Source organism: Vespula pensylvanica, chromosome 8, assembly GCF_014466175.1.
Source record: "Vespula pensylvanica isolate Volc-1 chromosome 8, ASM1446617v1, whole genome shotgun sequence".
NCBI classification, from domain to species: domain Eukaryota; kingdom Metazoa; phylum Arthropoda; class Insecta; order Hymenoptera; family Vespidae; genus Vespula; species Vespula pensylvanica.
In genome coordinates, this window is record NC_057692.1 from 4,236,447 (window position 1) to 4,253,023 (window position 16,577).

General features: G+C 36.6%; 1 protein-coding gene across 5 annotated transcripts; it reads left to right on the top strand.

Annotated features, from left to right (window-relative positions):
• The first annotated feature begins 261 nt into the window (after positions 1-261).
• On the top strand, positions 262-10,073 carry LOC122631121 (neuronal PAS domain-containing protein 4). 5 transcript variants are annotated; one of them, XM_043816406.1, is made up of 11 exons: positions 262-1,856; positions 2,493-2,669; positions 3,960-4,076; positions 6,820-6,881; positions 6,963-7,070; positions 7,593-7,769; positions 7,841-8,025; positions 8,095-8,201; positions 8,283-8,436; positions 8,501-9,052; positions 9,148-10,073. In XM_043816406.1, exons 3-11 carry the CDS (start codon positions 3,992-3,994, stop codon positions 9,542-9,544), a joined length of 1,827 nt encoding a protein of 608 aa, XP_043672341.1. In that variant the 5' UTR covers positions 262-1,856; positions 2,493-2,669; positions 3,960-3,991; the 3' UTR covers positions 9,545-10,073. The 5 variants fall into 5 exon arrangements, with proteins under 5 accessions (XP_043672341.1, XP_043672343.1, XP_043672339.1 ...); XM_043816408.1 differs by having other exon boundaries at positions 6,981-7,070; XM_043816404.1 differs by lacking the exon at positions 3,960-4,076 and having other exon boundaries at positions 2,488-2,669.
• Positions 10,074-16,577: the final 6,504 nt, after the last annotated feature.

The following is a 16,577-nucleotide window of genomic DNA, read 5'->3' on the forward strand; positions in this document are numbered from 1 at the left end:
AAAGAAATGAACGGTTGAGAAATTTTTTAATTTCTTATAGTTCGTTACAATAAATGATAATACACATTTATCGAATATTGAAAATATTAATGAATAACGAGAATGTATGTATAAATGAAATACATGCGAAATGTATGCATCGTACGTGTTATGCATGCATCTTTATATTAAACAATTTACGAATTAAAATTTTCTCATGATTTTTTTCTTACGAATAAAAATAAAATAATTTCTTTGTGTCATTATACGACATGTTTATATTATTATTTTATATCAATCTTTCGATAATTTCATGAAGAAGTTATTTTGTTATTAATATCAATCATAAACATATGGCAATATACATACATGTGAGTATTTCCAGAATCGATAAATTCAATAATTACATTTGTAATATGCGATCTTCTATAATTCTACGAAATATACGATCGTATTCAATTTGAACATACTGTATGATAACGAGTTATGCAATGTATTTATAATGTAATATTTGTATAAATAAAATATCACTGATTCCTCATATAAATAATAACGATCCCTTCGATTATATTAACTTCGTATAATAATACTAACAAATCATAGCATACAATTTTTATCATCGCAAATTTATTTTATTGAATTTGGTCCGTGCTATAGAATAGTCGCTGTCTTTTTTTTTTCCTCCTACGTTGCAGCCTTCTTAAACGCACGTCCTATAATTTCGAGATTGCTCAATAACACAGAAATACTTGAAGATATAAAAATATTACAAGAAGAAACAAATCTTTTAAATTCACAATACACATATCAATCAATTTATATCGTTTGAAAGAAATAATTAATCTGTTACCCGATAATCTCAATGCAACGCAAATCTCATTACCGTGTCGGTGTATTATTAAAATACATCTAAACACGTAGATATAGGTCCTTGGCGCCGGAAAAAAGAAGAAAAGAAAAGCAAAAAAAAAAAAAAAAGAAAAAGTAAAGAAAAAAAGAAAAGAAAAGAAAAGAAGACGAAGAGAAGAATGTATTCTGCAAAGGTGATTACATCGCATCGCGGTTATGTAATAGTGACGGCTACTGAAAGACTTTCGCAGGAGACCGCCAAAAATGTCCTGGCTGCTGGGAGGTACCGCGCGCAAAACCGCACGTAGAGAAGAGGAGGCATTACTGGTAGCTGAGGTGGTAACGGTGATGCTGTTGGTGGTAGTGGTGGTGGTGATGATGTTGGTGGTGTGCTGCCGCTGGAGATGATGATGATGATGATGACGATGATGATGATGATGGTAGTGGTGGTGGTGATGATGATGGTGGTGGTAGTGGTGGTGGTGGTAATAGTAGTGGTAGTGGTACTAGTACATCGCGATGGCGGTGGTAGAAGAACATGACTGCTGGATCGTGACCCAGCGGAGCGGGGCGAAGAAAGGAGTTAGAGAGAGAAACTGAGAGAGAAAGAGAATTAAACGAAACAGCTTCAAACTGGAGAGACAAAGAAAGAAAGAAAGAGAGAAAGAGATGACAGGAAAGCGCAATGGTTTGTGCGGGTGGAAGAGGAGAGAAAGAGGAGGAGAAGGTGGAGGTGGTCTATCGGTGGTGGTAGTGGTAGTGGTGGTAATGGTGGTGGTGGTGGTGGTGGTGGTGGTGGTGGTGGTGGAGGTAGTGGTGGAGGTGTTAGTGGAGGTGGTAATGGTGAGGAGGAGGTAGGAGATGCAGCCTCCGCCAGTATCCACGTGTTCAGTGTAGTAGCGCGTTATGACCCGGATGTTAGATCGTAGCTGCAGTTTCGCGAGAACCTGCCGACCCGGATGTCCCGCTCGACGTCTACCGCTGATCAACAGCTAATGTCCTCCTGGCCACCAAAATATGTTCAATCGGTAAGTCCGATATTGGTATCGTGCTGTTTACTCTTCACTCTAGAATCTTTCATCATCGATATAGTCGGGAAATTCACGATCTAAGAATTTCGATGGTAGACGAGGAGGGGGGGAGGGTATAGATCTTTCTGTCGTTTCTCAGGATCTATTCACTTTTTATAATAGTATTTACTTTTCACGACATTGATAACGAAGGGTAGTTTAAAGAATAACTTTTTCGCGGGAATCTTTCTTTCTAGATCTTTCCATTTCGAAATGGTAGATACAAGTTGACAATAAAAAAGGAACCGACAACCGACGGATAATCGTTCGATAAGTAGAATTCTTAACTCTTATGTCTGTCCTTACTCACTTAGTATCACTTGGTCGAGGCGAGCGTAGATATTCCTGAGTAATTTCGCTCGCGATTGTGCGAGTTAGAATTTTCGTCGTATACGCCGTTACTCGTGGTTAAACGAAATACGAGATTGAGAATTTTTCGAGTAAGAGATACAAAAAAAAAAAAAAGAAAAATAAGAAAAATAAAACAAAATAAAAATGGGAGAACGTTACTCGATGGGCGCGAAAATGCGAACGCGGCAATCGCGATGGAACGTATGTTTAGTGGTAACGCATCGGTGTGTGCTTGAAGGATAGATGCGAGCAAATCGACGAAAGGCGCCAGCAAACTACGAAGGGACCTGATAAATGCCGAAATCGCGAATTTACGTGATCTACTCCCGCTACCGCCCTCGACACGGCAGAGACTTTCTCAGTTGCAACTTATGGCCTTGGTCTGCGTCTTTCTGCGAAAAGCCAACTACTTTCAACAAGGTATGTTTCGGAGTAATAGGAAAGTCGCGTCTATCTGTTCGAATCGCTTTTATCTTCCCTTCTGGAGCGTTTCCCTTTTGTCTTTCGTCAATTTAAGTCGACGGCACGTTAGAAAACAATTCTTTGGTCGTTTTCGTCGAAACGACGAGTTTTCAATACTCTTTCTTTCTTTCTTTCTCTTTCTCTCTCTCTCTCTCTCTCTCTCTCTCTGTCTGGAACAATGTCTTTATCCGTCAATAAATTATGTTTTAACTCGTAGATATATTTATATTCATATATCAGTCAGTTATATCGATGTACTCGTAATTGATAACTCGTTAATAAATTATCCGATAAATTCGATTTAAAAGATAATGAAATATCAGAGAAGAAAAATGAAGCGAGGATGGGACTTCGATATAGCGAAGCGTCGCTTGAGACTTTAATGCCGGCAAATGGGCAACTATACCTACGTAGTAGTACTTGCTTACTTACTTACGTGTTCTGTATTACACGTACGTTGCTCTAAAGTGGAAGGACAAGAACGTACCCGCCAGAAAGCAAATTTCTTCCTTTGTAAAAATCGAAAAATGGCGGAAGGTATCGTGTATTTCCGCGAGTGTTAAGTTTGAAAAAATTTCCAACCGACTTTGCCGACGTTAAACGGCTCGGCGTAACGATGCACGTAAAAGCGATCACGTAGGGTATACGTGGGAGTCGTCGGATGGAGTAACGGTGATTGCAATATCGCAGAGGTATTACAAGAAAGTCGTCGATATGCGATCCTCGTTTACGGGATTTCTTTACCTAAACTCCCGCGAACTTCGTACGAACCGCGATGGTTGATCTACAAAAAAAAGAAAAGAAAAAAATATGGCATACATTTTTCTCTCTTTTTTCTTTTTTCTTTTTTTTTCAGCGCACCGATAACAACCCCGCGAAAAAATACATTACGCCATCGAAAATATACATTAACATCATTTTCGATGACGAACGTAAAACTATTTGCGCCTACGCTACTACCTCCCTTGAAAATTTCTTCGTTCTTCTTTCTTGTATTTTTTTTTTCTGTTTATCCTTTTCTCTCTTATTCTCTTTTCTATTTATTTTTTCTTCAAACATGGTTATGCAAAACGCGATGAAATTATAATAAGCTCTTTTCGTACTAAAGTTCGCGCTAAAGAATCGTTTATACGGCAAATATGGTAAACGGTTTAAAATAGTAAACCAGGTTGCACGCGTCGTTCGAAATTCGTTGTTAATTGTCGGTGAACACTCGTGTGAAATTAATGATATCCGTATTGTTTTTAGGTGTTTGGGGACGAACATATGCATAACCATGTATGAAAGACGAGGGGTCGCAAGGGAGGAAGGGAGGTTACTCTGTAGACGGACCAAAAATACCGGACGTAGCGTATTTCGCTTACGGTAAAATCTTTTATCAATATCTCTTTATCACGGAACAACGTAGCAAGTATTATATATGGAATAGATCAATGGGATAATGAGTCGGAAGAAAGAAATTTTTTGTTTCTTTTTTTTCTTCCTTTTTTCTCTTTTCTTTTTTCTTTTTTCTTTCTCTTTTTTTATGCCCTGCGTAGATCATCGATACAAAAGTCATTCGCACGTTCTTTTCGCGCGCGCGCACGTACGAACGATCATTCGAATCGAAACGTTTGCCGAGATTTTTATTTTCGCGGATATTTCGTTCGTAACTTACGACGAAAAACGCGCGCATACGTTTTATGATACCTCAAAGCCAGAGCCTTCGGCGACGTTTTTATCTTGAAAGTATGAAAAATATTTATGAACTTGTAATCAAATCGCGCGAACGCGTAAATAACGCGCGTTAAAAAAATATTATTTCCAACGTATAATACCTGCATACATACGCATCGTATATTATCTTTTTTCTAGGGGACGACGATGGTTGAACGACGACGTTGTTCCTCGACGGTTCTAAAATAAATTTCTTAACTACTACTTTCTCTCTGGTCTCTGTAATAGAATAAAAAGAAAAGAAAGAAAGAAAGAAAAAAAGAAAGAAAGAAAGAAAGAAAGAAAGAAAGAAAGAAAGAAAGAAAGAAAGAAAGAAAGCAAAGGAAGATGTCTTATTGAGAACGAGATCGGATGTTCGATCATTGTCGTTCTTTCTTCTCGATTGTCCGTAAGGAAACGATAATGCAGATCGTATGCATTAAATCTATATCATACGAAACGTTAAACCGAACGTTAATACGTCCTAAAGGTGATCGTTCGAGTCGACTTATTGAAAATCAAGAAGGAACATTAAATAATCCTTGAATGATCCTCTTCCTAAAAATGTAATCGATATATCGAAAATCTTTTAAGAATTTTTCTATGATCTCTTTAGCCGACACTTTACTAGCTTTTCCTTTCATCTTTCAATTTTTTTTATATCTTTTTCCTCCTTCGAAAGGAGAACGGAAGGACGATTGGAGGATCCTCTTCGTCGTCTTCGAGGTTGATCGTAGTGAAATCGGAGCGTTTTAAATACCCGCTGATTTATATTTGCGATAAACACCATGTCGAGAGTCTTGAGAATCGAACGTACGATATCCCCGTTCGCGCCCGTTTACTCTCTTACATTCGATGCAATACCGGTGTGTATTAGAAGCCTAGAAGTTTTAAGGAACGCCGTCTAGCTCGCTCGCTCGCTCGTTCGTTCGTTCGCTCGCGTAAAGGTAGGTAATGTCGAGAAAGAAAGAGAGAGAGAGAGAGAGAGAGAGAGAGAGAGAGAGAGAGAAAGAAAGAGAGAGAGAGAAAGAAAGAGAGAGAAAGAGAGAGAGGGACGCGAAGGTACAAGGCAAGAAGGCAAGATCGGCGCGCGTTCAAACTCCGTAGAGTCTAAGCGCGAGTTCCGGGTGATCCGCTGACCTCTCGGCCTTTGCAACAACACTCTCACGCTCCTGTAACCCATACTCCCCCTATATCCTCTCCTCTCTCTCTAGCTCGCTCTTTCTTTCCTTCTTCGCCGAAGCTCCGTTTCCCTTGCTCTATCTTCTCCCTCCCTCCCTTCCTCTCCCTCTCTTTCTCATTCTCTCTCCTGCTCTCTCTCTGTATTTCTCTCTCTCTTTCTCACTGACTCCTTTACCTCCATTCCCTTTACCTCCATCTTTCGTCCTCTTCCTTTAGCTTTGTCTTTCTATCCTTCTCTCTCTCTCTCTCTCTCTCTCTCTCGTTCTCTCTTCCTCTCCCTCTTTATCTCTCTCTCTTTCTCTTTCTATCTTTCTTCGTCTTTCCTTCTGATTATTCGCCCACCTCTCCGAACTCCGTCCCTCTTCTTTCCAACCACCCACCCACCCTTTTTCCCCCTTATCGAATACTATAGTCTGTGGTAGCGGAGCTCGCAAGCGTGGCCACGTTGCATTAGCATAATCATTTTTTTATTCCACCGTCTTTTCTTTCCTTTCTTCCTCCTTGCCTCTTATGTTTTTACCTTTCCTTTCTTCTTCGTCCTCCTTCTCCTCCTCCTCTTCTTCTTCTTCTTCTTCTTCTTCTTCTTCTTCTTCTTCTTCTTCTTCTTCAGCTTCAGCTTCAGCTTCTTCTTCTTCTTCTTCTTCTCCACCTCCTTCTTCTTCTTCTTCTTCATCTTCGTCGTCGTCGTCTTTATTCCTTCTCGTTTTTCGTGAGAAAATCACGAAATCAGAAGTCGAGTTTTTTGAAATTTTTGTCTTCGACTACGATTACCCGAAGTTTTACATTTTCGTTTTACACGTTCGTAGAATTCGCGGGTGATCGTTCCTTTCTTTCTTTTTTTTTTTTAACTTTGTTTTTTCTCTCTGTCTCCCTCTCTCCCTGTCTTTCATTCCGTCATATCCCTTTTTTCTTCTTTGATTTAGTTGAAAATTTCGTTGAGACCGGGATAGACATGAATCGTACCGATCGTATTTTATGATCCACGTTTTCGAGGTGTCTTATCGTGTGCGATAAGAGACGTAAACATTAGCAAGACGTTTACAAATGGCAATAATGTTTTACCACCGTTTCCCATTGTAATAAAAATTTTCGCGCGTGTACGACTGTCTCTCTCTTTCTCTCACTTTCTTTTTTTCTCTATATGCATAGAAACGAAAATTTTTTTCTGAATGTGTTTTTATTTTTGCTCTTCTTCTTTTTAATAGTCGATCAAATCGTATTTTTGTTTCAGCCCTGAAGAATTGCCCGTCAGAATCATCGAACATGCCAACGCCGAACATTGGATTCTCGAAAGTACTTATATTTCGCTCGTTGCTATCACGATATACTAACGGTTTAAGTCCATTGTACGGAGCGCGAATATATTTTTTACAGTGCATACAATTCTTTCAGGCTATGTCCGGATTTATCATGATGATGACGCAACAAGGAAAATTATTGTACATATCGGAAAACGCTGCGGAATACCTCGGGCATTCGATGGTAATCACGATACGTATTTTTTTTTTTTTTATCTAGGATAGAACCGATGTTATTTAACTTTTATCAAAGGATCACGAAAGTATTGTTGTCAATGAAACGTTTCAAATGAATTTGCAATCGAATGGCACGATTCGTGAAATTTTTTGTTCCTTTTTCTCTTTTTTATAAAAACATAACTCCTAAATAAATAATATATGCGATTGGAAGGATACAATAAAACTTATCTACGCGTTCGGGTATATAAATACAAACGGGTGAATGGAAATGTTTACGACGTGACACGCGAATACAGAATATTTAATAATAGTTAATCGATAGATTTGGTCTTAAATTTTTTTAATAAAAATTTATTCTCCTTTTTTGTGAATAATAAAAGTACTTTAGCGAATCGTCGATCGGACAGCGTTGTAATAAATTACAAAAAATGTATATAATAGATGTTTATCACGATACGACGAGGAGTATGATTTATTGTTAAACATATACGAAACATATTTGAATCTTTAATCATGCGTTTATTAGGAGGATCTGCTAATTCATGGGGATAGTGTTTACGACGTGATAGATAAACAGGACCATATCGTAGTTCAAAATCAATTGGCAAGAAACAGTCCGGCACCAAACGATAGAAGGCTCTTCCTTTGTCGGATCAATGTATCAAGAAATTCTCGGAGACAGCTTCGTTTCGGTGATCAAAAGGTTAAAGTTCGTGAGATAATTTTCGTGATAAAAAATTAGATTTATACGATTAAAAAATATGATTTCATTAGGTCGTTCTCGTGGAGGGTCATTTTTTACCTTTCGTTCCTGTTTGTAATCGTAATGAATTCGTTTTTCTGGCATCTTGTACACCGGTAGTCTTACCAGAAACTCGAGAAAGTATCGTTCAAGGGGCCACAAATATCTTCACTACGATTCACTCTATGGATATGAAGTACCTGCACATTGACAAAACGTAAGAAGTTTTATACTTTGCTGTTAGAACAGATGAAATATTTAATGTTACAAGTTAATGTAATTACAGGGCGGAAAGTCATATGGAGTATAATCGTTCGGAGCTCGTTGGTGTTTCGTGGTACAATCTCTTACATTGGGATTCGATACGAACGGCTTATTGCAAACACCAAACAGGTAAAATTCTTTCGAATTCTGTTAAATATATCTTCTCTTTCGTTATTTATAGAACCTGTGCGAATCTTCGATATCTTTTAGTTATACAATCCGATCAAGAACGATCGAGTACGGCATTGTTGAGGCTACAAAGTCGTTCCGGAAGGTGGTTTTGGGTTCATTGCGTTCTCCAAGTTAAGGAAACTTCGGAAGAGTGTCAGCATCCTATAATCGTGTGCACCAATCAAGTATTAAGGTATGCGTATTTCGAATATTTGTCTTCGAATATAATATATTAATTCCAAGATATATCATTGCAGCGATCGAGAGGCTGAAGTGATGCGATCAAGTTCATGGTTGTATCAATATTCTTCTCAAGCTAAATTTACCTACGGTATATGTTCGACCGGTCAGACACGCGGGGTGCAATATACCGTCGGAACACAAGGTAGTGGATCGCAGCAACAACAGGAGTATGTACGTTCGTCGTCATTGGGACACGGTAGCGACGCCGAGCAATCCCCGTCGATTTGCAATTTGGATCAAGAATCTCATAGATCCACTAAGACGGAACCTGTCGATTATCCAACTAGATTGCCTTGGGACGATGTCGAACCGGTCGACATGTCCATCGGTAGTGCCCAAGAGCACGATAACAGAAGTCTTCAATTTCATTCTCAACATGGCAATCATCATCACGGGCTTGGACAATTCTCCGGTAGATACCATAAGTCTCATCAAAAAAGTACTTTGCATTTGGCGGGATACAGAGCGAAGTTTGTGCAGTATCACGGGCAGTTTAGCAGCGGCACGGACACTCCGAAATATTACATCACCGATCTGGACAAGGAATACGGATGTACCGATCAGCGGTGGGTAAACGATGTTCTATCTTTCATTAGCGAGCAAATTCGTACGGTTGACGGTCAATCAGGTTTGATGTGATACTCCTTCCTGACGCGAACAGGAGTACCGTCCACAAACGACTCCCTACGAAAGTTTTACCAGCATCGATAACCGTTGGCTCGACCGCCGAGCCAGTCGAGTCCTCGACGGAACACTGGAGTTCCAGTCCAGCATGGTCAGACGCATTGCAGAGGGTCCCGGACGTGGTTCATCAGGAGCTAAGTCCATATATCACGACACCGACGACTCCTGCGGACACACCAGATTCCGACTTACATTCCGAGGCACCGATATTCAATTTCGACTGGGCCGGAGAACAACACGTGCCGAATCTGAAGATAACGTTCCGTAGTTCGAATCACGAACCGAAAGATGTTCAGGACGTTCAGCCTATTACTCTACAACTACCCCGTAGAAAGGGCCATTCCGGTGACGAGTCGAAGGACTTCGCCAAGTGAATGTCCTTTTCTTTTTAGTTAGACCAATCTCTCTTTAATTTAACGACTTTCACGCGGCTGATATTCTTCGACGGCCACTTATATAATCTTTTTCTAATACGATTGTAGTTTATAAATTTAACGGTGCTGTGGATGGCCGAGTATATTTTTGTTTACTCGTTGTCAGCGATTAATCTAATCGGTGAAGTATTGATCTGTGCCTTTTAGATTTTAATGGTATAGTTCTCTTAATAACCGGACCACCACCTTTCGGCTTGCTTACGATTCTTAAACGAATTGCACGTGCAAGCGAAGGACATGTCCAACTTAGGGCTCATTTTTAAGTAGGAATATTGGTAGTTATACGCGTTCAGAAGGAAGCGTGCATTTCACCGTGCACATGTAAGTAAAGTATATTAATGCGATAATGCGAAGAAACTTAGATTTTTGCGTGAGAAGGGTGCACGATCGATTAACGATTAGAAGGACAACATTTTTGTAGGTATCGAAATGAAAGGAGGGGATAATAAGATCGAAATGACAATAAAAATCAATGTATCGTTGCATAGTTACCTTATCACGAAAAATATGACGACGACGACGACGACGACTACGACGACAATACTACTACTACTATTACTACTACTATTACTACTACTACTATTACTACTACTACTCTACTACTGCTACTACTACACTACTACTACTACTACTATTACTACTACTACTACTACTACTATTACTACTACTACTACTACTACTCCTACTACTACTACTACTACTACTACTACTACTACTACTACTACTACTACTACTACTATTACAACGACAAAGAATCGCGGAAAAGCTTTTTTTCTTTTGTACGGCGATTTACGCAAAGCATCAGTATCCACAATCATAGAACTTTACGTGTACTTTATAGGATAGATTTTTCGCAACGTATTGCGAGTATTTTTTATGTAGACGTTCCTGAGCACCCAATGTATAAACGTACAATTTCTAATTAATAATGATCGCGCATATAGTATTCTCTCATTTTCTCTCTCTTTCTCTTTTTTTCTTTTTTTCTTCTCTCTCTCTCTCTCTCTCTCTCTCTCTCTCTCTTTCTTTCTTCCTTTCATTTTCACTTTGCCTCTCACTTCAGGAATTTTATATTATTAATTAGCGAGAAAATAATTATCAACGGCGTCTCAAAGACTCGTCCTTATTTTAATTAAATTTCTTTTGAATTTCTGATATAATTAGGCGAGAGTAAGCATTTATCAGTTCTTTCTTTCTTTTTAAGTAACCCTTTCGAAGAAAATAGAATTTAATTGTCCTATATTCGTTTTAACATATTTTTTTATTGAGGATAGAAACGTTTTTGCGTACTGCCAATCAGAGAGATATTTTTTATACCTATTTACCTTTCTCTTTAATATCCCGTAGCTTACTATCGCCTTTATTTTATTGTCCGTGCCATTTTGCTATTTAGACAATTTTTTTCGTTTAGACGGTGCTCTCGTTTAAACCGTTTCTCTAGTTTGATTCTTTTCCTTAGAAACAATAATAGGCTTCGAGGATGTGGATCTTCGTACGATCGTAACATGAGAACGATGTAACACAACAACAATAAGTCGCAAAACAAAAAGACAATTACTTTTTGTTTACGCCGTTATTTTTCTTTTCTTTTTTTTTTCTTTTTTCATTTATTTATTTCATTCCATTTTTATTTCTTTTATCTTTGTATATTTATTTTTATTTTTTTCAATGATCACTAAAAATTTCATAGAGTCGCACAAGAAAAAAGAAATTTTGAATGTGCCCGCATCGTTTCTCAAAGCGATCGATTATGTAAAGTACGCAGTAGCGAGTGATATCGATCTTGGACAAAAAGGGAAGAAAAAAAAATGGAAGAAAAAAAAAACGAAAAAAAAAAGAAGAAAGAAAAAGGAAATTCGTGTGCAGAGGAAATAACATGCCTTGGAACTACGTACAATATTTGTATATTAAAGTTTATTCATAAATTAGCATTACTTTTGTATTCCCCCTCGATCGAATGCGCCGTGGAAGAACATTTGTAAAAATTCTTGCGGCAACCGTTAGCCAAGATGTAAGAGTACCAATTCATTGGAAATATAAGGCTTTTGGAAGTTCGAATTATGAAGATTGACATATAAAAATTAATAATTATATAAACGTACAAAAGTAAACAACAGGATCTATTTTTTTTAGGGTTCAAAGAAATTTCTTCTTTCCTCTCTCTCTCTCTCTCTCTCTCTCTCTCTCTCTTTTTTTTGGGGGATTTTCTTTCGTTTTTTTGTCTTTTTTTCTTTTGCTTCGTTTGCTTTTTTTTCTTTTCTCTTCTTTTCTTTTTTTTCTCTCCTTCGTTGCCGATATCGTGCATAGAAGACAACATTTTGATTGAGAAGATTTGTTAAAAAAATCTTTATTTGAATTTCAGATATATTTAAATTCTTTATTGCAAGGACAAGGAACTTCATAACCCTTGCTGTGTTAAGAGCAGCTTACGTTACGTCATATGCTTCGATCATTTTCGAAATCGCGTACAAATTTGTGTATCTGTTGGCGAAGTTCGAAATGTTTTTTTTATTTCCTTCATCATTTTCTTTTCGTTTTAAACGTACTTACGTATTTCATATTCGAGAATTAGAACTCATTTTGATGAACTTAACGCGTAGCGACAACAGGAAGCAGATGGAAATTCGATGGATAAAAGAAAAAAGATAAGTATTGATTTCAATCATTCCCCTCCGCCCACCGTCTCAACCCATTTTTTTTACTGCAAATAATTTTTATAAAAATTGTAAAGATCGTTGGTAAATTCAAGACGTTTTTATACGAATTTATCCATGTTCTATAATTACGTCCTTTTTATCTTTTACTCATTTAATTCCTCCTTTCATTTTTTTTTTCTTTTAATCCACTTTGAACAAAAATAAATGTGATTCTTTTCGTTAGGAAAAATTAATGTAAAGAAGAAACGAGTGATTCGAAAAGGTTCAGCGCCCGGCCATTTAAAACCTATTTTGATCTCGCTTAAAATTTATGTAAAGAAAAAAAGAGAGAAAAAAAAAACAGGAGAAAGTAAATATAGAAAATATTTTGAGAAAAATCCTCATCTTAATTTTCATCGAATGTAAAAGTAGTTAGGAAAGGAATGTTTTTGCGGTTGTTTAATTAATTTTCCATGCGTTATTAATCGTTTATACGTATTAGAACGCCGTACGACATAGAACAATTAAATATCAGTTCCGATGAATTACTAATTCACGAATAATAAATGATAAAGCTTGAATCACATAAATTGAATATTTCGTTTAAATCGAGATAGCCGGACGCTTTTTGAGTTTAACAAGAGAATGCAAGAAAATTTTTTATCTTTTTATCTTATTTTTTTTTGTGTTTCTTTTTTCTTTCTTTTCTTCTCTTTCTTTTTTTCTTAATCTTCTTCTCTTTATCGACATGAATATAGAAACAATGGGAAGTTAGAGTCACAGACAATAGAGTATATTCTTCCACGATTTTCTAAATGTTATCGCGCTATACAATTCTACACGCTCGTTGCATCTTTGGCACCTTATACTCTCGACTCATATTCTTCGTTAATATAAAACACGTATATAAACATAGACTGAGTACATCGGTGTTTACAATTATCTACGTTTAAAAAAAGTCGTACATTATACACGTTTGTTGTTATTTTTTTCTTCTTTATCTTCATCTTTATCTTCGTCTTCTTTAACTTCTTCTTCCTCTTCCTCTTCCTCTTCTTCTTTCTTCCTGTTAGGTATATGTACGCTTATTACACAAAAAAACGTGCGTGCGCGATTAGCAAATCCATGCACGACGAATATATTAACATCGTCCGTCTTCTTCTACTTCACCTCCGTCCTATATTTCTTTTTGTGCGTGACACGTGTGTGTTCCCTTACGAACGTTTATTTGTTTTACCACATACCGAAAAAAAATTTTTTCCCCCTATCTCTTACCCACGGAACTATCATATTCACCACGAGTGTGCAGTGTTGTAGCGTACGTAATACGTAATAATATTATAATACATAGATTTGTTTTCGCACTATTTTCTTCATCCTCCTTTTCTCTTCTTACATCTTTATTATCATCATCATCATCATCATCATCGTCATCGTCATCATCGTCATCGTTATCATCATCATCATTATAATCATCAACATCATCATCCACCTCTCTCCACCCTATTATCTTTCCCCTGTTTTTTTTATTTTTAATACATTATAAGACGCATTATGCGCTTTCGGAGTACTTTAAAAAACGTACATACAATGCATTTCAAAAAGGATATTTTTAACGCCTGTGTGTAAGAGGCTAACGCTTTGATAACGCTGAAGAATGATGGTATCATTGAAAAAGAAATTATTTTTTTTCTTTCTCATTCGCCTGAAATTTCGGTGACTTGGATACGTCTACCGAGTTAATAATTACACTTGGCGGAAAGAGAGCACGTTTTCTGCAATATGTTTAGGTAGATGTATGCATGTATGTATGTATGTATGTATGTATCTATGTAAGTATGTATGAAGACTCTCGTTACGAAATAGAGCAGAGCCAGTGGAGGCAGTCGACTTTTGACACACTTCTATGCTTTTTTGTTTTGTTTTTTTTTGTTTTCTTTTTTTTTCTTTTCGTATTATGCTCGCAAAGAATGGACGGGGTCACCGGTCCGTTCAAGATGACTCATAGACGGGTCTAGAAAGGATAGCTCGTTTTATATACGTTCTCGCTCTCTATGTATCTCGTAATAATGCTCGCTCTCTTGACGATTATTTCTAGACGCTTTCATAAATCATCCTTAACGAGTTCAAGTGACTGATGATATATATATATGTATATATGTGTGTGTGTGTATATATATATACATATACATATATACACACAAACCGATATACGATCAGGATCATCGATTGATTTTTTTCTTGAAATTTTTTTATTAGAATCCAAACGTTTGAATATTCGATTTGTTTCATCGATCGAGCAGATAATAAGAAATTTATATTTTTCATCAATGTACAATTTTTCAATTGTATTTTCAATACGTATTTCGAATGACACAAGTAGAATAACATAATCGAATATTCGAATGATCGTAGAATTGTCGGTAATAATAATGGTAGCGACGCAATGATTAAAACTATTGTCATTGAAATAGTACTTAATTAATAAAGGGTTAGTCATGTAATACGTACATATATATATATATATGTATGTATGTGTACGAGTGTAGAACGAATCGAACACAATGCTGTCCGTAATTATATGTCCACCGACAAAATCCTATTATTTGAATAAATTTTTCCAAAATACACGAAGTTAGTTATATACGACTAATAGGAAATTATTTTGTTAAGAGTGTCGTTTAAAGAAATCGTACGAAAACGTTTATACAAACATACAATAGAAACTATGCACTAGGTTGGATATTTATTTACTGGCACCAACGTGAAATTTCTCAAGAAGACGCTCGTTTTTGAAACTCGTTCTCTCGACAATTCCTCTTCAACTTGCAACACTTTATTGACATACGTGTGTATTAAGAAGAAGAAGAAAGAAAAGATGAAAAGAAAAAATAGAGAAAGAAATAGTGCAACAAAAAGAAAGATAGAAAAAACACCACAGAAAAGAAGTAAAAGAACAAAATGAAGAGAAAGAGAGACAGACACATAGACAAAGAGAGAAAAAGAGAGAGAGAGAGAGAGAGAGAGAGAGAAAGAAATACATACCCGGTAAAAATCGTGGAAAAGTAATGGCGCCTATTTCAAAGTCACTCGACATACTTTTCGAGAGTTTTGCAGATTCAATTCCATTGCCAGATGTTACAGGGAGAGAAGGAGTGCGCGGTTTCGTTTACAAAACGAGGACTATGTAATTAAAGCGGAGGAAGGAAAAGCAGTTTGGAGTTAAAGAAGGGCATTCTCGAGCCACTGGCGGGCAAGTAGGCGGACAACTTTTATAAAACCATGTACCGCGAAAATCTCGTTATTGCTTTTGGCAAACTCTGAGGCGCTTATATATATATATCAGCGCACGATCGCGAATTATTTTATTCACATCTATTATTCCGCACTCGTGAGAACTCACGAATTATAGGAATAATATTAATGTGAACAAAAAATTTTAATCGATACAAATGTTTGTTTAATTTCTTACGGAAATGGAAGATAAACCGGATATATCAGGTACTTTGTATTGCGAATATATTTTTAAAAAGTTTTTGATTATTATGAGAATAATCGACTTTCATAATCGTAAAGTCAAGTATATATATTTATATATGTATGTATGTATGTATGTATAGATGAAAAGTTTTAAGAGAAAACGAAGTTTCTATTACTAAAGAAAAAGAATGTTTTTCCATCGTGTTCTTTACTATTATCGTTATAGTGGCAGTGAACAAAGAAATTAAACGTTCGATGAAAGGACAGATTTATAGAGAAAAAGAAAAAAAAGAAGAATAGGGAAGGAAAGAAGAAAGAAAAAGAAAAAAAGAAAATGAAAATTATTTAATCGATACACGGTAATTCTCAGAGTATTGCACGAAAAGATCGAGAAAAAAGTCCGAGCGAGTTAAATGACTGTTGATTACGAATCAACCCTTCTTGTTAAAAATCTTCAATTATTCGAATTAAAGTATCAATTCGTGGCGCAGGAGATTATAAATTTTAACCAATTCCTTTGTCCGAGTATTAAAATTACATAGGTACTTCTCACAACACTGCATTCCGTGTGTGCATAAGTTCGTGTTGATGTAATTGCGTGTAGGTAGGTTACGTAGATGTGTGAGTATATGTGTGTACGTGTATTTGTGTATTTGTGAGTGAGTGTAGATATAAAGTGCGAGTTAAAGAGTGCTGGTCATTATAGTGAAACCAATCGATTATTTCGTTCGATATTATCGTTTTACGGTGGATTCTTTGTAAAGAAAATTGTTCACACATCGAAAATCTATCTCCTAAGTATATCGACTATTTGAAATATTACGCGAACGTCCATTAAAAACGATTATTAATTTTCG

What these genes read in the sequence shown, in the direction of transcription:
- LOC122631121 (XM_043816404.1), top strand. An exon ending in AGCCAACTACTTTCAACAAG is followed by an intron (nt 2,670 to 6,819) that starts GTATGTTTCGGA and finishes TTTTTGTTTCAG; the next exon opens with CCCTGAAGAATTGCCCGTCA. An exon ending in TACGGATGTACCGATCAGCG is followed by an intron (nt 9,053 to 9,147) that starts GTGGGTAAACGA and finishes TGACGCGAACAG; the next exon opens with GAGTACCGTCCACAAACGAC.